General features: G+C 28.7%; 1 protein-coding gene across 6 annotated transcripts in view; it reads left to right on the top strand.

Annotated features, from left to right (window-relative positions):
- Positions 1-24888, top strand: part of LOC142331738 (cadherin-87A-like) — a 218044-nt gene that overhangs the window by 179905 nt on the left and 13251 nt on the right. For all 6 annotated transcript variants that reach the window (XR_012758077.1, XR_012758076.1, XR_012758075.1 and 3 more), the window contains 11 exons: positions 1353-1463; positions 5297-5480; positions 5786-6012; positions 7224-7350; positions 10492-10667; positions 12390-12510; positions 15180-15349; positions 18224-18308; positions 20164-20432; positions 22631-22818; positions 24768-24885. Coding sequence is in view for 3 of the 6 variants with exons in the window: in XM_075377792.1 (XP_075233907.1) it covers positions 1353-1463; positions 5297-5480; positions 5786-6012; positions 7224-7350; positions 10492-10667; positions 12390-12510; positions 15180-15349; positions 18224-18308; positions 20164-20432; positions 22631-22818; positions 24768-24885 (1776 nt within the window). In the remaining 3 variants the exon portion in view is untranslated. The remainder of the gene's footprint in view (positions 1-1352; positions 1464-5296; positions 5481-5785; positions 6013-7223; positions 7351-10491; positions 10668-12389; positions 12511-15179; positions 15350-18223; positions 18309-20163; positions 20433-22630; positions 22819-24767; positions 24886-24888) is intronic.

The following is a 24888-nucleotide window of genomic DNA, read 5'->3' as shown; positions in this document are numbered from 1 at the left end:
TTTCTTGATTCACAGTGAAATTAATGTTTTCATCCAATGAGTTGATTTCATTAAATATTATATTTTCTTCAGTATTAACTTTTTGATTAAATGGCAGTGGTTTCCAAACTTTTTCGAGTCGCAGCCCCCTTTTTCAATTAAGTTTTTTCCGTGGCACCCTATCCTAAGTAAAAGTATGACTACTCATAAGTAAGAGATAAAAATAAATAAACTCATTTATTTTCATTATTTTTTTTACTTTATTAACATTAAATTAATGATTATAAATATCTTGGTTCAATTAATTATGAAGCTTTTACAATATTTTGTGGCACCCCTGTGAAGACTCCCCAGTGTAGCTCCCCAGGGCTCCATGGCTGACAGTTTGTCAGCCATAAAAGTTTGTCATAATTATTCATAAAAATGTCTGCCATGATTGCCAAAAGTGATGATTCGATGGCAAGACCTTTTTCCAGTTGGTAAAGTTTGTTATTGAATTTAAAATAATTGTATTTAAGACATAATTGTAATAAGTTAATTATTTCATTTGTCAGATTGATTTATAATTTTAATTCAGATAAAGTATTATTAATTATAATAATTAATTATTAATTATAATAAAATTATGAGTTGATGACTTACTTATGTCCTATGAGTACCAATCTATGCATATTAAATTGCTACAACCAAAAATTATTCCATAGAACTTATGTAAAATTAGTGGCTCTAATAGAATTCTTAAAGCCAACAGATGTAGAAAAAAATTATTTCATTATTTTTCAGGGTTAAATTAATAGTTCTAATTTTTTTACTGTCAACAACTTCAAGATTAGATATCTGGATTTATACTTCACTTTGTTATTTTTTATTCAAGAAAGTGGATAAAAATATTTACATATTTCTTATGCTCTAGAACACATTTCCATATCCTGTTGTGTTCAGCTTAAATATGGTTAACAAATTTCTATACTCATTCACTTGGTAAGTACCTCCCCGTGTGAAAACAAAACTTTAATTTATTTGCAAGATAGTTATGTGATTTTAATAATAACCTTTTCAAAAAATTCAATCCAATAATAAATGGATTTTTTCTATAAATTCTTCATCACTTTGTATTACTTGAAGATCAGCAGTTCATGTTTGTCTTATTTTAAGTTTTACTATATGGGTTTTTGACATATCTGTTGTCAAATATTTAAATATTACAGTCACTGATACATTTAAATTACCAGTAAACAGTTGGTTCAAAATTTGATTTCTTCAGATTGTTAATTGAGAGAAGGCTAAATAGTTGTACAAAAAACCTAAATTTTTTAATATTATTATGTTTAATAATCATTTATTTGTTTTTTCTTAATTTTGAATGATATTAGGTATCTGGAAATGGTACAATAGATCGAGAAAAGCAGTCTGTACTTAGAATAATAGCTGTTGCATCAGATACTCCTTCTGATGGCGCAAACCAGAGACGATCATCTGTTCCAGTGAGTAAATCAATTTAAACATTATTATGATTTTAATAATTATCGCTTACTTGTGATTCTTCATGCGTTATCAAAAATTTTTGAGAAGGATATAGTTTCCTTGCTACTCTGTTACTTTGAAAATAATAGATTGTTATTTGTATCATACCCAGTTTGGTTTCCATAAAGGAAAGAATTAAAGCAGTAAATGAATTTCTAACAAACATTTGTATGCTCTTGATGGGTCACAGCTATCTCTTGGTGTCTTCTGTGATTTATCAAAGGCGTTTGATTGTGTGAATCATAAGCTGCTGCTCTGGAAGCTTTAATTCTATAATTTGTGGAGCTCCTTTTACTCTACTTAAGTCGTATTGAAAAGACTATCGCCAGAATGTTCATGTCAGGTTATTAAACCTGAGTAACATCCATGAGTTTTATATTATTTGTTTAGAAATTTTTTTTTTGTCTTTTTTGGTTGGTAATAAATGAAGTTTTAAGGTAGTTTTGTAATTGTTTTGTTTATCTGTTTAGCATCATATCATGGCTCAATGGATTTTTTTTGTAAAAAAAAAAAATAGTCTGCCGGTTGAAATTTTAAAAATGGACAAAATTTATTTCCCAAACTCCATCAACTCTTCCTTAAAGAATGTAAAGTTCTCCAAGAGGTTAATTGATTTTAATTGACACCTTATTAAAGATGCATGGATTAAAACTATATGTTTTAGTCAAGGCTTATGAAATGATTTAGGAACAACATTTTTATCAAGATCTTAGGATCTAAAGTCAAGGACAGTGATTACACTGGGACATTAAGTCCCAAATGAAAAGTAGTAGTTTACTCCTCTAAATGAGGTTAAGTTAAAAAAGGGGGATGAAGTGGAACAGTGTGATAATATCTTGAAATGGAAGGATAATAGACATCCTAGCCATTTATAATCAATATGTTGGAAAACGTGAGGTAGTTGCAAGTAAAGGAGGAAAAAATAAAATCATCCCTGAAGTGATTGATGAGTAAAAGTACATGAAAAGGATTGTTAGACAAGACCAAATGTCAGCTTACTACTCTTCTTATAAGTCCCTTAAGTGTTTTAAAAAATTGGCTATTCCCATTATATTCATAAATATCTTAACTTTATACCACAAATTACTGAGTTTATTACCACTGGAAGTCCATTTTGTTACCCAGTAAAGGAAATATCCATGACATCTTGCATGATTTCAAAATAGTGATCTCTAAGTCTTTATTACCAGATCCTAACATCCTACTAGTAAAGCAGCATAAGGTCCACTAATTAATTTATTTACCCCCTTTTCTTTCTAAACTTTCAAATGAGAGAATAAAGAAGAAACAGTGAAAATGTACTGCAGGAAAAAAACTGCTTGTTACCAGTTATACTTGTTCCAATTGCCTCGATTTACCCAGTATATACTTAGAATATATACTATCACGAATATTAAGGTTAATTTCAAATAGTAAGAGTTTTATTTCAAATTTCTTCAAGAAGATACATTTTTTTTACTAAAAGATGTAAACTTCCATTAGTTATATTTAAGTTAAAGGTGTACCTTGATATTTAATTGCTAATTAAGTAAAAAATATTTGTAGGTCTATTTTTATTAAATCCTGTTTAATATTATTATAATTATGTTAATATTTTACCACCATTCTTAATGAGTGGAAGATTTATTTTAATTAATTGAATATTAAATAATAGTTTGGTTTAATTAAATTAAATTCTATATCCATTGTAGTTTATATTATTTTTTTTATTATTAATATATTTTTATTTTTTATATTTTATCCCATGGATAGTATTATCAATTTTATAATTTCTTTAAATATTAATATTAAAAATTTTAATTTATTATAATAAATATTTAATTTAACTTAGCACGTTTATTATAATCATCATTTAAATTCTGAAATAAATTAACCATTGTCGGACTTAAAAATAATTTTTATAGGAAGTTTATATAAAATCTAAATTTCATGTCTAAAGCAAATTTTAGTAATTTACAAAAAGAAATGTGAAACGTCATTGATAAAATGATTATTTCAAAAGATGGAGTATTTTCATGCTATGGAAAGGAGTGATATGAAAAAATATTTCTATATTGTAAAAAATCATATACATAAAACTAAAAACGTACTAAATATATAAAACGAATTTATTTTATGATAAAAAATTATTTTATATACATAAAAAAGACTAAATACTGGAATGTTTTTCAAAACCTGGAATTGGATAACTGCATGCTCAGCATGGAAACTAAGAAGCTACAGAGTTTCAGTAATCATTGGTACACTTCAGCTCCATGGAGTACTGAGTATTTTTCCTGCAGATTTATGTAATATAATTTATTTAATGTACTTAGATTTAAAATTAGCACAAAGTGTAATAATATTGTGAATAATGAACAATATTTTTTAGTTTCATAATGATAATATGTTATTAAAAATAAAATTTTCCGAGATTCATAAGTATGTTTATATAAATAAAATATTTTTTTATTATTTTTTGTTTTTTTAAAGCTGCTTATTTTTAAAACTTCTGAAAAAATTATTTAAAACACTTGATTTTCAGTAAATTATTCACTATAATCAGATGTAAAATATTTAATGCAGAAGCATTTGCAAATAAAAAAATATACTGAACAGTTATTGAAATAATTTAGGCAAGATTATACTCAAAGACCTTTTACAAAATTTTTTTAATTTGAAATGTTTATAATTTGAATATATTTAATAATTTAAATAATAGTTACAATAATCTAAATTAATTTGATTATCTTTAAATACACCAAATTTATGATCTTTAGAAACATGGGATGCATAATTTGAATTTAAATTGGTATATTTTTATGCTGAATATTGTTTGTTGAATCTTTTTTTGATGTTTTAATTTTAATTTTAGATGTAAAATTTTGAGCAATTTTTTGTATCACGTGTAACTCAATACAAATAATCTTGTATTAAGTGTGTTTCTTTTTCTGTTACAAAGATAGTAGAAAATTTTACTAATTGTTTTCAGAATGCTAATATTAGAAATTTTATTTAAGATTTTTACTTATTTTGTTAACAATAATTTTTCCTATAAGTTAGAGAAAATTATTTTTTATTGTTGTTTTTATAATGTGAATTAGTTTAATAATTATTACTAATAACAACATGATGATGAAGTACATAATAAAAGTTATTGAAAGTTCAATTTAAAATCAATTTTGTTGTATAAAACATTTCTGTTACTACAAAATTTACTCAGGTCTTGTGAGGAAGAACTAAATATTCCACAGCAAGGAGAATTAAGGCAAAGTCACCAGTACTCTCTGTATAAATGCAGCATGTTTATGCACTTAAAGAAATCTGCTTATAAATTCATTTATAAATGCTTATAAATTCATTTATAAAAAGCCCTGTTTTACCCGTTAAGCATCTCAGCCTCTAATTTGACTTGTTGTGTAACCACGAGAATAGGAAATGATATATCTGAATAGTCACATAGGCAGATGTTACTCCTTCATTGAACCCCAAAAAAGAAGCAGCTGCCTTGAAATTTAATAAGAGATCCTAGTATGTTGCTAGAAAATGGTAGAAAGTAGCGTGACTTAATTCCCAAAGTCCCTAGTCCCTTTTTAAGGAAGAATAATGAATGGAAAGTGGATGATAGAGGTAGAGGATGATCAGTGCCTCTGCTAGGGGTGTGTACCATCTTTGTCAGGAGCAATATGTTTCCAGTCATAATAAAATGGAAATCACAGGCCTACTTATAGGGCTAGAAACATAATGAATATAATTTTTAATCGGTTCAATTTGTTTTACAACTTTTGAATTTATTTTTACTTTTTATTTTTAGGTCACTATTGATGTTGAAGATATTAATGATAATGCACCTGTGTTTAATGTAAACCAGTTTACCGCTGTTGTATTAGAAAATGTATCTCCTGGTACAAGTGTTTTAAATGTAACAGCTACTGATGCTGACACTGGACCTGGTAAAGAGATTACTTATGAGCTTGTTGACCACGGTGAAGCTGTTGGTAATATTATTTTTTAAGCTATGTTACATAACAGTTTTGTTTTCTTTTTTATTAAATGTATATAGAGAAAGTCTTGTGATAATGCAAAACTAATATAATTTTATTTCAAAATTTTGTAATTTTAAACTATTTAAACTTAAAAACATAATATGTCATAGTAATCTAAACTGCATTATTTTTTCTTATAAATTCAGTTAAAAAATTACTTTTTGTAAGTTAATGAGTAATATGATAATCATTTCATTAATAGTATCTATGTAACATCATATACTGTAATAATGTATTATGCTTATTGAATTTTTCAGGTTTGTTTGCAATTAATGTTAATACTGGTGAATTGAGAACTGCTAAAGCCTTGACTGGTAAGGGCCGTACTGAACCATACAGTTTAACATTGAGAGCGCAAGATGGCGGTCGACCTAGTCTTTTCACTGATATTAGTTTAAAACTTGTAATTGGTGATGTCGTTAGTAATGATGGAATACCTACATTTGTTCATCCTAAGCTTGATGAAATGGCTTACATATCAGAGGTATGTCTATATTTTAATTTAGTGATTCCATTGATGTTTATAATTTTAAAGCGTAAAAAAATAATTAATGCCCAATTAAAGATTATTGGTGAAATCAGTTGTTTACATGAAACCCTACTGGCTAGATGGAGCCAATTCTGTAGTCAAATAAAATGTCTTATATGAAACTGAAAAAAAAGAGAAAGTATATCTCTAAAGTTCTTAAGTATGAAGTTTGTATTTAGTAAATCCAAAAATAAGGTACTAATACAGAATATTGGAGCTTAGGTCCATTCCAGACTAATATAATTATGACTTACATTATTCTAGTCACATTAAATCTTCGCCAATGAGTTTGAAGTTTAGTAACCTGCTTCATAATAATGGTAAAAGAGTGATATGATGGTTACATTTTATTTCCCTATCACTTTTCTGTTAATTTATGCAATTTAATTTCATTACTGAAACATTTCATCAAAGATATGCAAAAAATCCAAAGATACCCTCTAACAGTTGAATGTTTTCTTATTTTACTTTTCCAGTTAGGAATGAAATGCAAGTTGCAATACCTTCTGCAAATTGCAGTGCATGGACTTTGCATGGACTTTATGTCTTTTTTTATTGGGTATTTCCAAGAATCTAGCAGGTTAAAGATTAGAGCTAACTTGGATTCATGAGATGTGAGCTGTATGACTGCATTTTGATCCGTGAGAATAAAGTTTGCTTTTTCGGGATACACGAAACCAGTATGGCAATATTGGCCTGTATCGACCGGTATGGCAAAATGCGCTTTCTTTCCCTTCAAAGTGAGGAGAAAGCAAAGTATTTGGGAGCAACCATTATGATAACCATGATAACTGTGTTTAATAAACTGGTTTCTTTTGACTGTCAAGTTCAGCAATGCTAGGTGCCTTTAATCTAATTAAGACAACTTGCACTTAATTGAAAATTATTCTGAAAACAGAAGTTCATTTGTTGAATGTGAATGATGGAATTATGGATGTTGTTACTAGAAGTGCTTGCTGTGAAAATGAAACAAACGAAGCAAAATGAATGCACTGTTGTTGACAGATAAATATTTAGGTTTAAGATTAGAAAGAATAAAATTATTAGTTTGTTTAAAATTTACCATTTTATGTAACAAATTTTTTTCCATGGTTTCTTATATTCAGTTTTTCAGATCAACATCACATGGTGATTTATTAGCTTATTCTGTGTTCTTTGTGTTACAGAATTCATCAATTGGTTCTCCTGTATTTAGAGTGGTTGCTTCAGACCCTGATGATCCTAATTCTCCTGAAGGACAGTTAAGATATTCATTTTTACAAGATGGTGCTGATTCTCTTGCTTTTAAGATCGGTAACTAATTATTTCATGTTCATTATAGAAACAGTTGCTTCCATTGTTCCTAGTCAGTTTATATAATACATTGTTTCACAACAAAAACAGGTACATTAATATATTGCTTCACTTTGCTTGTACTAGTCTTTCTTACAAATGTGATAGATGCAAAATCACTGAGGTGCAAAAGGTACAGCCTACGTCTCTTTCTCTGAAAATACTGAGGTTTCAAGCAAACAGATTAAAGGTTTCTGTTGCTTATTGTTGTAAACATAATAAAGGTGTCTCTTTTTAGCGCTAAATGTCACTTTTATTCTGGTGGGTTTGACATCCTGCTGTATAATTGTGTATTTAGTGAAAAAGGCAGCTGAAACCATTTCATTCCTTACCTTTTTCTAAATAAGCCTAGCTAGTTATTCTTGAAAATGGATATAGTGTTTTAAGTTTCAGAAGTGATTCATCTTCAACCGTCTAGAACTATTATTGTTATAGCCTTTAACAAATCAAATGTGATATTTTGAAAGATTGAGTAGTAGATGATAAGACTGTAGTGGAAACTAAACAAACTTCAACAAATACAAAATCTAAAATTAAATTTATGGTGGAAATTTCAAAAGCTTTGAAGATTAAAATTGGAATCAGACAAGAAGGTAGACTTTCACCAGTTCTATTAAATTATGTATTGAAAAAAGTGATTAGATAATGGGAGAAGAGGTTAGATGGAAAAAGTAAGCAAACAGATTAAACTTGGGTATAAAAATCAAAATCTAGAGATCAGTTATTTGTTGTTTGCAAATGAAGTAGCAATTTTTGAGAAAATATACAAATAGCAACAGAACAAGTATGATTACGAAAAGAAGTGTAGGAAAAATGAGTTGACAGAAATTCTTTGAGAAAACCAAATTTGTGACTATGAAAACTTCATTAAAAGTTTAAATACAAAAGATCAGTAGAATAGAAACATTTAAATATTTAGGGGAAATAATCCAGATAAATGGACGGACAAAAAAGCTAACAAAACCGGATTTAGTGTTTTAATTGATCAAGGATATTTGCAATGAAAAACAATGTCTATAAAAACAAAAATTAGGCATTACATTACAATTACCAAACCGGAACACTGATATGCAGTGGAATCTTTATCCGTAACAAGAAAAAGAGAAATAAAGGAGCTGGAAAAGAAAGAAAGGAAACTTCTGAGAAGGATTTTGAGACCTAAAAAAGAAGAAGAGGGATATAGAAAAAGGAATATCAAAGAAATTTATTTGGAAAAATGAAAAGGTATCAGATACAGTTACAAAAAGAAGAGCATGTTTTATGAGCACTTAATTGAGATACATGAGGACAGATCTACTAGGAAAATATTGAACATTGTACTGTAATTAAAAAACAATAAATGAATAAAAGTATTTAAAAAAAGACTTACAGGAAACGAGTATTAAAATGGAAGACATTATGAAAAGAAAAATTTTTAGAGGAAAGATTTAGAAATGTAAGGGTTTCCAGGAGATAGAAAAAACAAAAGACAAAGAATACCTAGTCAGAAGAAAGAAAAGAATAGGTTTAGTGTAAAAATTAAAAAATGCTGGAGGAAAAGAAAGAAGGAGAAATCATGAAGTTGTTAACTGAGATCCAAAGGTGGACAAAATCAGAGGTAAGAAAAAAAAAATCTGAGTGGGTATGTATTTTGTTTTGATTCTTATTAAAACTACAGATAGCAGTTACATAAAGCCCAGCTAGCACTTGCCAGTTGTACTAAATCAAGAATTATAATAGATTCCTTTCTCCCTTAGAAGCATACTCACATTAGTTAATGATTGTTATGCGTTCCAGATAGATTGTATGGTAAAATTAAATATACCTTCACCAAGTGTGTACTAAAAATTACTAACTTGTGATAAGTATGGTTCAAGAATATGTATTTTATAATAATTACAAAACATTTAATCTTCAGTGTGGTTCATTTCTATGTGTACGATTTAGAAGTATCAATAGTAACACTATAATCAAACTATTTTGTTAGCATCCATTTTTTAGATTTTGACTTTTCGTTTAAATATTACATTTAATATTTTTACCATTATTCTTAACCATTTCCATTTTTTATTCAAAATTAGAAAGAGTTTTAGGAGTAACAAGCTGAGTCATTGTCAGCTTCCTGTTATTTTTTTTTAAATAATTTAGTTTAACTGTGCTTTGCTGCAAGAAGTATTGTAAAAAGTTACAAAAATGCTGATTCTTTTCTAACTGTAAAATTGTAAGGTTTTTATTTTTTATTTAAAAACATTATCATAATGCAGTTGACTGTGATAGCAGTTTTAGTATAATCTAATCCTCCATAGTTCACCTTGGTTTGGGTAAGTTTGTAGTCGGTCAGCATTGTCCATTCGACCAATTATTTAATCAGTACTTTATAATTATTCAGTGTATTATGGATTACAAATATTACTACTTTTATAATTCATGTTGATAATGTTCAGTTTTTTAATAAACTCTTAAAATTCATTGTTCTACATTTAATTGTTCTAACATTATCCCTTTCAATTTATTTTACTATATATACTGTACAGCTTCGAAACCTTAATTAAATTTATTAAGGACAAAGTGTACAGATATCTTAAAACAGTTTTTTTAATACTAATTTATTAAATAGAATTGGTTGCATTTTAAGTTATGCTGTACTGGTTGTTCAAACAAAATTGACAATTGTAAACACTTAAAAACCATTTACAAAATATAAAATTAGATTCACTACTTATTTCCTGTAAAATAAAAATTACAAGTATTATATAAAATCATAACAAAATTAATTACTGAATTGTAGCATATTTTACTTTTAAAATACAGGTATGCTACAATCTTAATTACCTACCAACCGTTTTTATAAACAAATTACTTAAAAAATACTAATTACAAATAAAAATTACAGAATACCAATTATGAAAATATTGTGAAATGTTTTATTATAAAAGAAAATAATTGTGTTTGGAAAATTTCTTATAATCTCATTTAATCAAATGTCATCAGAGATTATTAGTGATGTACTCGTATAATTCTAGAGCATGACGTCTTAGCTTTGATTTGTACATTTCTACAATTATTTCTATTATTGACCTTTTACTGTCTGAAACTAATTTTACATTTTTTCTTTAAAATCAGATCCAGAGACTGGATTGATTACAACAAAGCAGCCTCTTGACAGAGAGAGAAAAGAAAAATATTCATTAATATTGGTAGCGCAAGATTCTGGAATTGTTCCACAACAAGCTACCAGACATCTTAATATTATAGTTACTGATATTGATGATCATAAGCCGTATTTTAAAAGAACTCTGGTAATGTATACTAATCTTGTCTTGATTTATTTTATTTAAAAATAATGCTAGTGGAATGTTTTTTTTTTATTATTTTTATTTGATCTTTTAAAACATTTTTTTTAAATTATATAGCCTATACATTATCTCTATAGCCTAAAAATGCATTACTTTCATATTTTTTTTGTACTTCAGAACAGCATGGAGTTGCATTCTTGAACAATTCTAATCGCAAATTAGAATTTGCGATTAAATTTCAGTTTTAATTTAACTAATCTAGATGTCCTAGAAATTATCACAGGATTTTTAATAATTAAATAAAAACTGGAAATTTTTTTGAAATTAAAATTATTGCTTCCGTTTTCAAAATTTTATTTTTTATTTATTGATGAAAATATCAGTAATCTTTACCCAAAAAGTTTTTAATTATATATAGTATTAAGTATAAATATAAAAATCTTTGTAATATTTTCATCACTCACTGAACTAGTTGGATTCCATTTCTCCACTCCTTTCTATTCTCCATAAATATCTTAATTTCAACATACCTCTTGAAGTATGGGATCAAGATCTCAGAAACGATAACTATTCCAATCTATCCTCATGTGTAAATCACTTCCCACGCCTTTCCTTTATCCTTGACCCCTTCTCCAACATTATCAGTTTTATGGGTGTAGTCTTGATTCTCTATGCCAATGATGCTAGGTCCTTAAGAACTAATGCATCCTTCGAATCTGGTAAGTCTATAATGTATATCAGATAAATCTGGCCTCCGAACTTCCTTAATGAAATCCCTTAATTTCAATATATTTATATGTACTACATCTTCAATCGTTGATTCCATTTGACAGCAGACTAGAAAAGCATGTTTTAGTTATAGTTCCCACTTTTATAGTTGAATCCCTCCTTATTTTCTGTTGTTTTATCTTTTAAATAAGACATATTTTACATACTTCTCAAATGTATAAGATGTTGAAATAAAATTAAAAAAACTTAAATCGGCTAGGTCTTGGTCTTGAATTGTAGATGTACAGGTACAATTTGAGTACATTAAAATGGCTGCATTTATATTCATTCAGTACAAATGTAGGCTTCTCTCTTTTCATCCCTATCCATCTGCTCTATTTCTCCTTCAACAATTATGCATAATGTGCGTTTGCTACAGTCTAAAAGCTTCCTTCTTTTCAAATTCATGTGTCAACAGTATAGCATGTTTGTATTGTATTTTGCAATAAAAATGTAAAAATATTCTGTGTATAGATCATATTTATAACTGAAATGTTCAGTATAAGTTTGAATGTCGATATGCAACATTACCAGTCAACATTTTGACCAGAATTACTTTTGACAAAGCAATAACCAGAAGACATAAACATCCAAGGTGTTCTTTATTTATAATTACTTAAATTCTTGTTCTGCCAATAACAAAAAAATTGTGTTTAGTCTATTTTTGCATCTGTGCTATTTTTTTTATGTAAAATGATACTTGCCTGGTCATGTGCTGAATTGAATGTTTTATTTTGAAAGTTTCCACAAATTATTGTGATTTTCATCCAATCCCAAACTTAGGATAAATGTTAGAATTAACTTGCAGTCAATATGACAAAGAAGGAGAGATACTGAGAATCCTGGTGTTTGATCAATATAGAATTAGTTACTTATAATTACCATATATTGTTATCATATAACATTTAAAAATAAATAACAATATATTATATTTTATTTAATTATTTTTCATTTTAGGATGAAGCGCCCTTAGAGTTTACAGTTGAAGAAGAGTTACCAATAGGAACTGAAATAGGAGTAATTGAGGCTATTGACTTGGATTCAGGAGAAAATGCGAACATTGGCTACCTTATAACTTGTAATATTAAATAAAATGTTATACCTTTATTACATCATAAATTAATTTATATTTTTTATTTTTTCAGTTGTTCTGCCTTGAATAGGCTGTAACTTAAATTGCAAGCCGGAAGTTGTCTGCCCATTCTCATGTCAAATTACTTTTGATAAGTACAAGTTGAGGGGGGAGCCCCTTTACACTTGTTATGAAATTATTAGGATAGGTGTAGCTGTCTGTGTGGGTTCCACCATGTTCAAAGCATAGCTTTATGCGCCTCCATGTCCGGTTGTTCATCCACAACAGCATATGAAGTGTTCTGGAGCACTGTCTTGCTGAAACATAATAATAATAATGTCAGCCACCCCTTTTGCTGTTAATTTTTGAAGCAACTGCTTGTCAATCATTCTCAGATAACTTTGTTGATTAACTGCACCATTAAAAAAATAAGGATCAAGGAGATGCTCAGCTGTAATCATAGCCCAAATCATAACAAGAGGTGGATAGTGTTCAATTTCCTCAAAATGTGAGATTGTCTTTTGCCCAGAAAAAATATTTTGGTTATAAGACCTTTGATAAATGGCATACTTCTCAGAACATGATGTTCTTTTTATTGCTTGCTCTCGGAAAGCATTCATGCAATAACTAACATGCATAAACACACTGATCAAGGTCATTGCCACTCAACTCATTAGCTGTGGCTGTACAAAAACATTTAAACTCCTAAAAAAATAAAACATAAAAACTCCTTCCATATATGGTCTCGCATTGTCTATTTTGGAATTCCTAACTCTCTGCAGAACATTTTTGTGTTTATTTCATCAGTGATCATTGAATTGATGCCTCTACAACAGCACACGTCTCAGCTTGAGTGCTCAGTCTCCCACTGCATGGCACATCATTCTACTTCTCATTGCAAAATTCTTCTTCTCCCATGTCAGTAACTTTTGATGTGGTGGTGATGATTTCCCAAAATGCACAAAAAAAGTCATTCATAATGTTCTCCAATGTCTTACCAGTGTGTGGACGTTTGAGGACCCACACGCAAGTTAAATAATGCTCTTCGACGGAGAATGAACTCATCTGCCGTTGTTCCACACTTAACTACGAAGGTCGTCATTCTAACACGAATGAACACATCAAACAATCATCCACACTACAGCTTATCCTCCCTTGCTTTTCTAGCAGTAGTGAGTGATATCAGCAATGAGAATTGACAGCAGTATAGCATGATTAAGCTAGATTTATTACAATGTAAAGGGGCTTCCCATCCACCCTGTAATCCTGTAAAAAAATGTTGAGTTTAGGGTAATTTTTATAGTTGGAGGTTATTCTCCTGTTAGTTAAGTGGAAAAATATATTGTTTACTCGTATTTAGTGAAACTGTTCACTATATTTTACTTAAGGTAAAAAAATAAATTTTTTACAGAAAATATTGATTTAAAAATGAAATATTAATATTTATAAGAAGTATTTTTGGAATATCTTGTTCTAAGTGATATCAAATCAAATCAGTATATAAAATCAATTTTAAGTTATGGTATTTTATAAAATAATTTTATTATAATATTTTCCAACTACAGATTCAAAGACAAAATATTACCACAGATATTTCTAGGCGCACAGATAGGTATCATGATGCCTAGCTCCTCTAGTTTTCTATAAGCTGTAATGTATTAAAGTTTCATGCAGTATCAATATATCAGTTAAAATTGTTGATGAGCAAAACCAAGTTTTCATGTAGATTTCAGTGATTAATAAATATTTTACCAAAGTATATTATAGCATTTCAGTAAGTAGTAGATATTTGAAATAATATTACCTTTTTTTTGTAATCTTAAGTCTTTTTTTCTTTTAAGTGCACACATACTGCATTATTACATCATTTAACACCAGTTTATGATTTAAAAAAGTAAGGTGAATTTATCATATCCTGCAATTATTCTATAGAAACAACACTCCATATCCATAGATAAATGTAAACCTTGAGTTCATTTAATATTGTTTAATCCGACAAAGTATATCATAAAAAAAAGTAAACTGAATTTGATATTTTAGAAACATGTTAAGTTTTTAACAACTTCTTGATTCTAGATATGGTCATAATGGTCATATGGTCAGTACAAACAATTTCATAAGATTCTCATTATAGGCTGAACATTTTAGTTTCATTAATGTTAAAACTTAATTTTTTGATAGCTGACTACATAATGTCACCATTTATTTACGCAGTAAACAACATGCTGACACTCAATAACCATTGCTAATGGATGACAATGAATTTTGTGGCATGTGAAAAAATGCCCTCCTGACCTTGGACTTGAGACCAAAACCTCCAAATTATTGCTAGATAATGCTACTCTGCCACATCATTATGATTTCATAAATCTGGAAAATATCTAGCAGAAGTTTTTTTTCTAGCAGATTTTGTTTTATGTATTAAAATGTTTGATACTTTATTAAAATATTATTACATAAAGTCTTCAATATGAAATATTACTTGGCATTGTTATTTTTTTCCGTGTAACCTTTTTTTAAAAAAAATTTCTGCTTTTATTGTGGTTAAAAGAAAGTAGCATTGACTTTCCTGTAGTTCCTACCAGTTAACGTAAATTACTGAGTCTTATTAAAATGATTTCTTTTATGAGGAAATGATTATTTATATTGTTATTAAACAAAAATTTCATTTTCAGATGGAAATGAAGACGGCTTGTTTTCATTAAATCGTACATCTAACAATCAAGCAGTCATCAGTGTTGCAAATCGAATAGATCGTGAAACTTCTTCTGAACATTTAATTACAGTTAAATGCTTTAAGTTATCTGCTCAACCTCTTAGTTTACGTAAACAATATAATAGACAAGTGAGTAGTAGTAGGTGATTTTATTGTAAAGAAATATTTCATTTAAAAATTTTTTTTCTAAGATGGTCAGTAAGGAAAATTAAACAAAAATATTTCAAGGTGCGTTTCAAAAGTAAGGGTCGATCGGTAGGAAAATGAGAACAGTTGAAAAAATGAAAAATCTGTTAATGGTTTCTAATACTTATATTTACTTTATCTTTCTACATAATCACCATTTTGTTCCAAACGCTTTTGATATCGTAAAAACAATCTTTTTCAAACCCACTTCTGCGGCCTGGGATTGTAGCAACCTTTGCACCGAGATTTTGTCACTCCACTTTCCTTGAATTGTTGAGATGCAAGCCAGTTTTTGAGGTGTAGTAAGATATGATAGTCACTGGGCACAAGATAATGACTGTGACGGGGATAATCAAAAATCTCCTATCCAAATTTTTTAATTGTTTCTATTGTTCATGCAGTCACTTGCGGACGTGCATTATTGTGAAGAACAACAGTCGACCTCAGTATTCCCTGTCATCGGTTGATTGGCTTGATGCAGTTTTAGAAAGTGTTTCACAATAGAATAGTGATGTGATGGATGTTCCAGGTTCCATGAAGTCAACCAAAAGTACACCTTTTTGATTCCAGAATATAGTTGTCATGATTTTCCTTCAAGACTTGGCTTATTTGAATTTTTTCCTATTAAATGAACTGAAATGACTTCACTGCATGGATTGTTGTTTCATCTCATTATTGTCATACAAAATCCACGTTTCATGAACAGTGACAATACGGGAAAAAAATTTCTCTCCCTCTTGATTAAAATGGTTGAGAAAAGCACATGCCGATGTTATTCTTTGGTATTTGTTAGCACTTTTCAACATTTTCAGCATCCATCATGCACAAGTTTACTATAGTCTTGAGTGGTAGTCACAATTTTCTACAATGTTGTCTTTGAAACTTTTGGAAAAATTGCTACAATTTTTTTCTCACATTTGCATTCACATGTTTAATGAGATCCTCAGTTCAGACACTAGGCCTGCTGCTTCTCTGTTTATTGTCACCATTCAATGACACAGTTGCCTCGATTTTCCTTCATTCATTGCGGTAAATACAGTGTTTCACACAATCAATGGTGAATTTCAGCAGCTGTATGTCCTCTTGCGATTAGAAATCTAATCACTGATCGAACATCACAACTGGCAGGATATGTTGATACAGAACTCATTTTAACACATTGTCTCACAAAGGCAAAAAATATGTGGTAAATATAAGATGATGGTAATGTGGTGGTTGCATGCCCAACAGACCACTTAAAGCTACTGCGCATGCATAAACCAATCAGTGTTGCTATTTATAAGTCATCAATCCTTACTTTTGGACTGTCTCATATTTATAAGTATGATTTAAATATTTTATACATGTCTACATTTTTTAATTATGCGTTTATCAGTAATTTTATGTATTAAGTTTTTAGGGAGTACTTAATAAATAAGATAGATGAATTTATAAATATCTCTTTTCCACTAAAATTCCTTCAAATTATTCTCTTGGAAATTATTTTCCAATAATTAATAATCTTTTATTATTTTCCAATATTTTGAAATTTGTTTGAATATTAAAAATCAAGAAATATAGTTAATAATAATACAAGTAATAAATGTTTACACTTTTTGGAAAAATTTTGTATATATAAATATAAAAGGAAATTCAAATTGATGAATCTACAAACAGAATATGAAGATGACACAATTATAAAGGTTGCAGTAGGTGGCTACATTTGACCAAATAATGATAATGTATAATCCAATTTAATTTAATTGAAATCCATACAATACTGTTACATTGGCTGGCCAGGTTACATTATGTATTTTATCCTAGTTATTTATTTATTTTAATTTTTACTAAATTTGGTGTCATATTTTATAAATGTAGTTTTTAATTTTTAATTTCTTTAATTTATTTTTAATTTTTAAAATAAAAATTTTATATTTACCTTGATAAATTTGAATTTATTTGAGTGTGAAATGTAATTTGATATAAACAGTTAAAATAAATTATAACTGAAAATGTGGGTTTCCACGAAAATGTTTTTGTAAAGATATGAAAATATAAGGTGTCATCTTATTTAATGTATATGTTTCTGTACTTGAAGAATCAATTTTGTATTTATGTATATATATATATATATATATATTAATTCTTTAAAACTACATGCAAATCCTTCTAATATTATCTATTGATTGTTCAGTTTTTGTTTTACTCATTAGACCAAGATTCAATTCGATAACGATAACAAATTACAAAAGAATCAATGGCACAACTCAGTTATAAATCAAAATACGAATATATAGGAAAACTGTTTCTACAGAGAAGTTATTTATTAAATTATCACAATTAGCACAATAAAACATTATTTCTTTATTTTCTACATCATTAAATAGTACTTAAAAAAAATGTCTTCACTAGAACCAACAAATTTAAGGAAAAATTACAATATGTACAAATCATGCTCACCATTAAATTAGCACGGCTTAAGCAGACATGTTTAAGCTTGCTTAAGCAGATGTTTATTTAATATATGAGCATGTTTTTATGAAATTAGCATGTTTGTATTGTTCAAATGTGTTGTGTTAATTTATTTTCTATGCTCTGTCATTTTGTTTCATGAATGAACCAAATGAGATTGTTTATTGTTGAATTAATTATAATTTATTTACACTTGCATTAAACCAGGATCAAACAGAAAAAAAATAACAGCTAGCCTAAAGGTCTTAATTTGCATGTAATATAAAAATCCTTCTGTTATCAATTTGCATTGATTATTAGGCCCTGTAAGTTAAAAAACATACCTTGCACTAGTTATTTATTTAATAATTTTTTTTTTCATACAAGGATCCAAGTGAGAGACAAATACGCATCAAAGTTGTCGATGTAGATGATAATTTACCGCAGTTTACCGATAACAACATTACTATTGGTAAATATTATTTAGTTTTATTATTGAGTAATTCTTTTAAATTGAGTTTTTATTCTTTATTTATTTTTTCAATTGAGTTTGCTTTTGCCTAAATGCAGATTTTTTTTAAGTGAGTTGGTTTGTGTGTATAGTTTTTAGTTGTATTTAAAAATAGTCATCCTGAATTTGAATTTATCTATTGCTTAATTTGTGTAATGTTATTTTTAAGACTCTTATCTCAGTGAACATTTTTTTTGTTTTTATGTTTGTAAAGAAAACTTTCATACTATCTTTTTTTGTCTATTTTATTTTGGTAAAGTTTAAAATTTAACTTCACTACCAAACTATTCCGATAGAGAGAATTGTATCTTGTTTTTCCTCTTTCGTAACAAATCTACTTACCTCACTTTTTGGCAACCTGAAAAATTCAGAAATTTTTAACATGGGACTCCAAAATTTTTTTAATTTGTATAATTTCTTGTTTCTGATGGTTAATATTTTTAAAACAGGTAAGCTTTTAATATCGCAATAAAATAAAAAAACAGTATCCAAAAAAAAATTATCAGGCTTTTGACAATATCCAGTACTCTAAATTCTCATTTTTACATAATGTTTATTGAGCAGGTTTAATTTTTAATATAAGTGAATTTATTTTATCCTCGTCATTCTTTTCCTTTATCCAAGTCTAACTTTATATATTACATTAAGATTAAAAACCATACTTTCTGTTGAGAAATAATAAAATCAAGAATGAAAATCTGAATTCTCTAAAGTCAAATTTATTACACTGAAGCTTCTTTTAGATGGTTCATGTGTTAAAGTCATTTTAAATTATCCAAATTGGTTTGTTATTAAAATTCTTATTCTAATAATATGATCAAAAACTAATTCAAAAAAATTGTTGGGTCCTGGAATTTATTTATTATATTTTATTAAGAGGAAAGCCCAGATTTACCTGATAAGCACCTGTACAACAAGGTGGCACAGAGAGTGAGTGTTTGCCTTCCTGTATGAGCAGTTAACATTTCCAGGCCTGGTTGGATCATTTTTTTTTAGCACTGTTGACTTTTCATAAATGTTTGTTGTTAACCATTCTGTTTTTGGGTTTTAATTACAATAAATCCTGGTTAATGAGCTATGGAACACTTACATTGGACACAACAGTCCACAGAACCTGATTCAGCAAAGTTGTATTTGATGACTTAGAAACTTGGGAAAGTCATATGAATAAAATTTTAAAATTTATTCATATGATATAATGATCTCTACATGGAGGGGATCTCAAAATGATCAAACAAAACAATATAAGTGAGAGCTTCATGGCCCATCCAGGAAGGAGATGTCCTTTACCTGCCTACAGTTCCCCAGCTGGGAATTGGGTATTTTTACTCTGGATTAAAGCAGCGTATTACATTAATGATCGACTGTTTTCCATTGGCTAATTTAAATATTTGCTTCACAAATCATTTTTTTTAAAATCAAGAACTACAGACCACTTTTTTTTTAGAACCATACAAGAACAACAGATTCTTCTAAAGAAAACTCTTATCCATCCTTAGAATATGAATTTGTGAAAATATCTCGCTGAATTACAAACTGTTCAATTACATCTTCACGGAGAATATGGAATCTGGCAATATAAGCATATTTTCAAATTTGTTTTTTTTCCACCACATAGAAACTGTTAGGTTCAGACAGAAACTATGAGAAAAGTTAAGGAAATAATTCTTAAAACTGTAGATACTTTTAATGTATCCACTTTATATAGTTGGAGATAAAAAACAGCCTTAAATGACAAAATTTTCCCATTTTATGCATTTATTAGGTTAATTCATTTCAGATTTATGATTATCTTATAAATTCTTACGTTTTACAGGTGTTCGCATTAATGTTCCAGTTGACACATTATTGTTGACCTTATTAGCTACTGATATCGACGCTGATGCAGCACCTGTAACATATCATTTAGAATCTACGCAGTTTAGTCGTCCTTTATCACCACTTTTTAATGGTACGCAATTTTCATTAGACAGTATAACTGGAGAATTGCATACAGCTACGCATATGACACCATTTTCTGATGGACATTTTATCCTTAGAATATTTGCTAATAATAGTCAAGAACATTCTTACGCTACTATAAAGGTATGTATAACATGTGTATAAATTAATAATTAATCATCACTTATTTACTGTATTTCAGCTATAATACAAGGTGGTATCAAAAGGTTATGGTAAAAGCTCCTTAAATCTAAGTTTGAACACCATCCTCTTCAAAGTAGTCACCCTGTGCAATAATGCACCAATGAAAAGTGACTACCTTTCAGCTGCATCACTTTTGGTAAAAGGAAGAAGTCTGCTGAGTGAGTTGGGTGTGGAAGCGATAACATGTTGTTCTTTATGAGAAGATTATGAAAATGGAGTGCTAGGTGACAGGGTGCATTGTCATTGTGAATCCAGTTCTTCACATGCGACAGATCTGGTTGCTTTCATGAAATTTTCTCCATCAAATTTCTTAGAACATGGCAATAAAATTATTTATTGATAGTCTGACTCAGGGGGACGAATTCTCTGAGAATTTTTTCCTCATTTTCAGGGACAATGCTAGTCTTAAGAATTGCTCATTGTACTCCAGAGATGTTCTGCTTTTGAAATGTGTGTGTCAATCAAAAGATTTTGTGCAACTCATTGGCTCATTGCTATAAGCTTGGAAAAGCAAATTGAATGTCTGTAGACAATTTTCTTGGCTTAATGCAAAACTTCATATTGGCTCCTTGTTCCAATTTCTAACTATGGTTAATTGCAGACTATCACACACACTTGGTCATAAATACACCAGTTTAACATCTTCTAATGTAAATGCATCAATGTCACTTGGCACACTGCATTATAAAGTTTAGAGCGTAAGCTTACTGCTCACTTAAACCTATGTAGTCATCTGTTGGCACATTACCAAACCAGTCCAGAAATGTTTTGATGCTACTGATATTGATTTGAATAGTGTTTCATTCTAATCAGAATATTCTGTTCCAGTCAGACATGGTGATGATTTTTTGTTTCATTATCAATGCCTTTTTCAAGCCTTTGATGATGATTGAAGGTCTCCTCGAATACTTTTTATTATGTATCTTCATTCTACCATTCTGAAATATTTCAGGACTGTCCAGTATCAGAAGTTTTGTTTTTTTACCGAGCTGTGGAGGAAGAATATTGCCTCATCAATCATGATGAGTGTCCTCTTGAGATCATCATGCATGTGATAGCACTGCCCCATCTTTTGGTAACAATGAACATGTAAAACTTTGTATGCAGCAGTTAATTTCTGGATGATTTGCTGTGTATACGAGTGAAAATGCAAATTAGTGTGTAAAAAGTTTTTATATATTTCTGTCTGACAAATTCAATAGTTGGGGAATGCAATCACATTGATTGACTTGGACTCTTTTCCAAAGCTTCTCACATTCTTGATATTTCAGGTGACCAACCAGTGTTTCAACAAGTGTAAACTTTATCATGGACAGATCCATTTTCACTTTACTGACACTTATTGATTGACTATTTTCCTTAAAGGTGCAAAAAATATTACCAAATGTTTTGAAACTCTTGCTGCATAGATACGATTGACTTGCTTAACATGAACTGTTCCACACAAAACATACTCTTCTACATGGACCAAAGATCCATTGTATCTAACCATCACTGTCAGTGACTCCTCTCACAATCCACATAAGCAGTGTTACCATCTCAAAATTAGTAATGTTAAATGTAATTATAATTTACCCTTTATATAATTTATAAGTACTTCAGCTTTATAAATCTGATATGGGAATGTATTAAAAATAAACAAATTCACATTTATAATATAGTGAACTTACATTAGTATTAGTGAAAAGTACAAAGAATGAGTGTAATTTTAATTTTAAAACATATTTTATGAAATATGATTGGGGATTGCAGTATCAGATAACACAACTGACTTCTGGAGTCCAGTCTTTTGTATTATTAACTGATTCACTCTATTTATAGAGGTGTATCATGTAACATTTGAACACCTGAATAAATTGAATTGAATTTGTTATTAAATCATTAAATTATAGAACATAATATTTTTTTTTTTTTATTTTTCATTTAATCAGTATATCTTATATCTTAATAAATTATTTGCAGATAAATTCCTGCCGTTATAAATATAAACAAAAATAAATAAAATTGCATTTTCTGACACTTCATTGGATGCTGTACTTCTTTTGAATTTAATGCTTCCAAGATAATGTATAAAGCCTTGTTAATATCATTATATGCTTGTTTCTTTTTTATTTTTATTTAGTAGTTACTTTTTTCAGGTATTTGTTGTTCGTGAAAGAGGTTTATTAAAATTTGTATTCAGTAGGCCACCGGCTGATGTTAGACAAAATTTATTAGAATTTCGTCATGATGTTGAAAAAGCTCTAGCATTAGGTGGAAGTTTAAATATCTATGATACTCAGTTTCATTCTAAACAAGATGGAAGTTTAGATTTTAGTAGTACAAGGTAATTTTTTTTTATAACATTTTAAAAAATTTACTGATATATTTAATATTGAATTTCTAAGTTGAAAAAATGTAATTGAAAATTAACAAAATGTATTGCATTCACCAGATTAATATACAGAGGTATAAATAATAATAATTCTATTGTTTTCTTGTTGATTGCTATAACAACATTGAAATTGCAATCAACATATTGATGTTGAATCATCTTTTCATGTTGTAGCATTGTAGATAACATATAGTATAATAACTTTCTGTAAAAGTTGCTTGTACTGTTAAGCATACATGCCTTTATAAAAAAAAACTGATGATGTCTTTCAGCTGGATTACAAAAAATGTTAACAGATAATCAGTATGCTTGTTTTGCATTGAAATCTTGCTAAAAGTGGTTTTATTGTTTATGCATTCACTTTAAAAAAAACTGACTTATTTAATTGATTGGTGTGAACTATTAGATATTCATTATTCCGTGAAGTATTTTAAACTATTGTCATTCATAAATTTTAATGCAAATAGTTTATTGTGTTACATGAAAATAAAGGTAAGGTTTATAAATTACAGCTAAGTAAACTACACAAGAAGTTGCTGTGGTTTCATGTTAAGTCAGAATACAATCAAAGATTGCACTGAATCAGTGGGGAAAAATTCTATTTGCTAGAATGAATTATATCCATTGTGAAGTGCAGTAATGATTTTGAATAAAATTTCAGGATCCCCTGAACAGATGGATCATAAAGTGGAGTGAACATTTTTAGAATTTGTGTCATTTCTAGGCCAGAATGTCCAAAGTCAAGTGAAGAGATTGTGGATCATTTTAGACAAACCCTCAGCCCTTCATCTGGAGGTTTTGGATTTGAATTCCAGTCAGGCATGGTTTTTTTTCATTTGCTACAAATTTCAATTCTCATAAGCAAAATGACCAAAAGCAGATGATTCCTGTCATCTCAAAGAAAAAAAAACTTGTACACCTTATAGTTTCACTATATTTACAAGCTCATTACCAATAATTTTTTATATTCTTCAAAAGAGATTGGAAAGCTGGTGCGGGCTCTCAGCATCAGTGATAAAGAAGTGCAACTTCATTTCTGCATTAGTTCATCATATAAATTTGAGATTAACAGTTAAATGGAATCACACCTGTGTTTTGTGATGAAACTACTTCTCATGCATGTAAGACTGTAAATCTATACAATGTGCAAATATAGACTGAAAATAGACTGGAAATCACCACATAGTTACTGAACATATGTAAATCTATCTAAACTGAATTGTTTTTCCTGTTTCAATGATCAAGTTATAAGGTCATATTTCTTTGCAGTGTACTATCATAGAAACAACGTATTTGGACATGTTGAAAAGTTGGCTGACACTTTAGATAATTATAGGGATTATCATTACAAGATAATATGCATCCCATTACCATAATAAGATGCAATGCTGTCTCATGAAAACTTCTACGGGAAGTTTTCCCATAGTTTTGGATAGAATAGACAGGTCACGATGGTGAGGTGTAATCGTAGTGGCTATCCTGATATACTGAATTTTACACCAATTTTTTTAAGGGCTTTACGAAGGTTATATTTTTTGTATGCTCACTCCCAGCTGATCTTATGAAATTTCAAATTTTTTTACTGGTGATAGACATGAATTGACCGATAGATATGAATTGACCAGAAAAAAATGTCTAAAAAGTATACAGGATAAAATGATGTACCATATAGATACCTGCAAAGGTGGACATTTTGATCATTTATGAATCTGTCTGAAAAAACTGAAGATTTTAGCTTCTTTTTAAGATAATGTATAAGAATCTGTTTCATAATTTATTAGAACTGATTATTTTAAATGTTTTTGGGTATATAGATCATGAGATAATACTTCATTATGCTATATTTTATATTAATATTTAAATTATATATTAACAGCACTTTATTCGATTTTTTTTTTTAGTTCATGTTTCCAATTAGTTGGATCTCAAGGATATGATATCAAAGAAATGGAATCATTATTAAAAGAAAATCCAAAATTGGACAATATTTACAATAAATATAGTGTTCAGTCAGTTGAGGTA

This window comes from Lycorma delicatula, chromosome 10 (assembly GCF_047948215.1).
Source record: "Lycorma delicatula isolate Av1 chromosome 10, ASM4794821v1, whole genome shotgun sequence".
Classification (NCBI taxonomy): Eukaryota; Metazoa; Arthropoda; class Insecta; order Hemiptera; family Fulgoridae; genus Lycorma; species Lycorma delicatula.
This window is presented reverse-complemented; position numbering and strand designations above follow the sequence as displayed.